Source organism: Tupaia chinensis, unplaced genomic scaffold, assembly GCF_000334495.1.
Source record: "Tupaia chinensis unplaced genomic scaffold, TupChi_1.0 Scaffold000249_1, whole genome shotgun sequence".
In the NCBI taxonomy this organism is placed as follows: Eukaryota; Metazoa; Chordata; class Mammalia; order Scandentia; family Tupaiidae; genus Tupaia; species Tupaia belangeri.
The window spans coordinates 1,075,470-1,079,938 of NW_006159728.1; the positions used below are offsets into that span (position 1 = coordinate 1,075,470).

At 44.6% G+C, this 4,469-nt stretch overlaps 1 protein-coding gene across 1 annotated transcript in view; it reads right to left on the reverse strand.

Annotated features, from left to right (window-relative positions):
• The window catches only part of LANCL2 (LanC like glutathione S-transferase 2), a gene marked incomplete at its 5' end in the record, with an annotated part of 37,881 nt that extends 33,631 nt beyond the window's left edge, over nt 1-4,250 (reverse strand). The window contains 1 exon segment of the mRNA XM_014587956.2: nt 4,133-4,250. Within this exon segment, the coding sequence (XP_014443442.1) occupies nt 4,133-4,250 (118 nt within the window).
• Between the last annotated feature and the right edge of the window lie 219 nt (nt 4,251-4,469).

Sequence of the window (4,469 nt, forward strand, 5' to 3'; positions counted from 1 at the left end):
AGACAGAGAGACAGAAAGCGAGAAATCACCCCCCAGGGGGGATGGCCACGCCGCAATCCCTTCTCAATTCTCCTCTTGGGATCTTGGGCACGCACGCACACGTGTCTGGTGTGAGTTTAAGCCACCGGGTCCGGGACTTGAACCGCGATCGACTATGTGGGAGTCCAGAGACATAGCCATTACGCTAACTGCTGGTCCCCAGATTTCTAAGTTTTTGATGACAGACATGTTATACGAGGTAGAAGGAAATTGTGGTCTAAGTGTGGGAGGGGAGGTGGGAGGGGACTGGTTTATATTCTCAGGAGCCTGTGCCCTGTACTAGACTTCCCAGTGCCTTGGGCTGCAATGGCTAAAGGGGACTGGGGTCTCTTCCCTGTCCGAGGTTGAAGGCTGCGGACCTTCCCCTCCCACAGGGAGGTCAGGCTGAGATAAGCCCCAGCAGGTTAGGCTCTCTAAGCAGTTTCTCCGGAGAGCTGGCCTTACTAAGAACAGGGAGCTCTGTCGGGTTCAGAGTGGTCCTTTCCCCCTTCCCCCTGCAAGAAGCCAAGGGATTTTTCTCGGACACTCTGAGGACCTGGTAGAGGCCTGGAGTAAAGCTCCAGAAACTCATGGGTTCCAGTTTAGGTCCCCCTCGCCCTGGGTGCTGCTGAGGCTCACTCCTGCGGGCTCCGACTCGGCATGGGCTATCTGCCTCCCTGCAGCAGTTCGCCCTGTGACCCTCCTGTCTCTGCCACGCTAAGAGCCACTGCTTGTTCTGCTCCGCTCTCACTTGTTAGAGCAGCGGGGACTTCTAAGCTTCTCACCTCTGGCTAGAAACCAGAGGTCTCTTTTCAACGTATTTTTGTTGCTCTTTCCTTGCCTTTTTCCCTCAGTGGGTTGATTTAGTCATTTATTTATTCAACAAACATTTACTGAGACTCTCGTAGACAATGAGGCTCCTGTGCTTTCTACGGTACCGCTGTGCTTTCTGGGGTGTCGGCTGTCTTTTCCTTCCATTTCTTTTCTTAGTTCTGTCAATTCTTGCTTCACGTGCTCTTTCTATTTCTGCTTTGTAAACTCACTGCTGGGTTTCAACATTAATGCTGAAAACACTGCCAATGTTTGTCCAAGCCATAGTGACATCTTCCTGCCTTCCACTGAGAAATCTTGGTTTTCCTTTCTGCTTGTATTAGGGATATAATAGTAAGTTTTTCTCTTAAATTTGAATATATTACGTTTTTCTGGATCAAGTATTAACAGGAAGATTCCCTAGAAAGGGAAAAGCTTTGGGACAGCTTTGTGGGCTCACATCTCAAGGGCTTCTCCTGTGCTCTGACACGGCGATTCTCGGTGGCCAGGTGTCCTTTGGGTTTCATGCTGTGTCAGCAGAGCCTGTCACTGTTGTCCCCTTCCTTCTTATACCAGTAGCCAGTGCCACCAAGGCTGCAGTCTCTGCCTTGCAAATTCATCTCCTCTCCTTCGGTAGTGTTTTCTTCTTTTTTTAAATTTTTTTTAGTTTTTATTTTTTGTGATATGGTGTGTTTACTCACTGAGACACAGAAGAGAGAAAGTGAGAAATCACTCCCTGGGGCGTATGGCCACATCTCAATCCCTTCTCCTCCATTTTCGGGATTTTAGGCAGGCCCGCACACATGCTCAGCATGATTTTCAAGTCACTAAGTCCAGGATTCAGACTTCAAAGTCATTCATGGGGGACCAAGCCGCGTTAGCCTCCATGCCACGTGTGGTCATGCCTTTTCTTTCTTTCTTCCATTATTTCATTATTATTTTGAGAGAGAGATTATTGCTATAGGATGCCTACACTTACCACCTAAACAGACAGAAAGTGAGAAATCACCCCCAGGGGCATGGCCACACCAGCAATCCCTTCTCTTCCATTCTTTTTTGGAGAGGTTTTCACTATAGGGCGTGTGCGCTCGCCAGACAGACAGAGAGAGACATAGAGACAGAAAGCGAGAAATCACCCCCCAGGGGGTATGGCCACGCCGCAATCCCTTCTCCTCCATTCTCCTCCCGGGATCTTGGGCACACATGCACATGCACCCGGTATGAGTTTTAAGCCACCAGGTCTGAGATGCGAACCGCGGTCGACTATGTGGGAGTCCAGCGACATAGCCATTATGCTAACTGCTGGTCCCCCCTTCTCTTCCATTCTTCACTTGGGATTCATTCTGGGCACACACGCACGTGCACCTGGCCTGAGCTTCAAGCTGCTGAGTCTGGGACTTGAACAGGGATCGACCTCATGGGAGTCCAGTGCCTTAACCTGCCTTAACCACTACACCACCTGTGGTCCTCGGGAGGAGTGCAATTTCTTAAGGCCTGTGACCTCTGCTCTCAGCACACGTTCCCTGCCTTTTTCCTCTGTCTCTTCCAGCATTACTCACCCACTGCACTCAGGCCCGCCATTCCTTCCAGTAATAAATGTTTGCTGGTTGTGAGGAGGGGGAGTGTGGGCAATCAGGGCCGGATAAACTCTGCCACTCCCGGACCCTTTGGCTTTCCTGGGCTATTGCCGCCTTGAGGCTTTTCACACTAATTCTGGACACTCTGGTTTTCACCCAACATTATCTGTGTTTTCTCAATCTCTTAGTCTTGCTAACGGGATGTGCTCTGGGGGCTTCATTCACCCTCACACTGAATGGTTTCAGAACAGACTAGAAAGGTGTGGGTCTCAGTGAATTTCATACTTCCACCTGAACCACAGAGCTCTAAGTATTATCTTTATTACTACTATTTTTAGTTTTTTTTTGCTATAGAGTGCATATATTCACAGACAGTGATAGAAAATGAGAAACTAACCCCTGGGGAAATGGCCATGTCTGATCCCTTCTTCCCCTCTCTCCTCCTGGCATTTTGGGCACGCACACGTGCCCAGTGTGATTTTCAAGCCACTGGGTCCAGAACCTGAATGCAGTTGGCCATGTAGGATCCAGCACCTTAACCTCCATGCCACATAGTGGCCCTAAAATATTTAATGCTAATGTCACTATGTAAACGTTGTATTCATAACAGCATAGCAGGCAAATAATAGATAAATGAAACATCACTAAAATGAATCTAAGCATAAACACAAAATTATAAGAGCCACAAATTTGGTAGTACAGTGCAAAACCGTGGGAGGAGTTCATGGTGGTTCTAACATGTATGCTTTTGTCTATGCTGTTTACTAATTAAATTATACACATTTAGCAAGAAATAACTCTAAATATATATATATATATATGTATGTATATAGAGACACATATATGTGTGTGTGTGTGTGTGTGTGTATATATATATATATATAGAGAAGAGAGAGGAAGAGAGAGAGAGAGAGAGAGTCATTAGCAATGTAATCAGACTTACAATACCCAAGAATAAACTCTTTTATTTCCTTCATAAAATGACTATTACAATGTTCTCGTACCTGGTAAAATATCAAGTTAATTTTGAAATTATGCTTTTTGAAGTGAACTAGATTACTGGTTGCTTGCTTAACATTTTTCATCAAAATGAAAACATTGGCCATGTTATGTACAAATAAGTCAAATATAAGTCAAATAAGTATTAGCAAGGAAGAGTTGATATAATGGGCCCAAGAAAACATTCAACAACTTGTTGCAAAGCAACAATAAAATATTTTTAAAACTTGCCCTTAGGGTTGGTTTACTCTGCTTATCCATTTTCATAGACCGCTAAGTATTAGGTTAAATAATGTTACAAAAATATAAAATTACACATGCTAAAATCTTAACTTCAGGCAGAAAGCATTTCTTTAGAAATAAAATTCCAAAGCATCTGATCACTGAAGATATAGTTTAAGACTCCATATATGAGGGGCCAGCAGGTGGCATGGTGGTTAAGGTGCTGGACTCCCACATGGCCAACTACAGTTTGAGTCCCGGACTTGGTGGCATTCTCTCTCTCTCTTCCTCCCTCCCCGACCCCCCACCCATCGGTCTCTCTAGTGAGCACATGTGTCCTATAGCAAATTAAAATAATAATAATAATTTTTAAAATTAAATAAAAATTTTGAAAAAGACTTCACATAAAGGTACAAATCTGTACCATATTAAAAGAAAAGAAAACCTAGAAACAAATCTTATTTCTCATAATCCAAGGACAAAACATATACACCTGATATTCTCACCTGTCCAACCAGTATAAGCAGAGCAATCATGGGGGTCAGCTGTTTTCAGTCCTTCTTCCATTTGCTGTAGAAGATCTTTGATTTTGGCCTGAATTCGTCTTGCGAAATTATGAATGATCTGAGAACCAAATGAAGAGATAACTTTACATTGCACAAGAGGACAACATTGTAATAAATATTTCAATAGTCTAAGCTGTACGAATGTAATGGACAAACGTTATATTGACCATCCCATCTCAAAGCTTTCTTAGTTGAGGGACCAGCAGTTGGCATAATGGCTGTGTCACTGGACTCCCATGTAGTCGATCGTGGTTCGCGTCCCGGACACGGTGGCTTA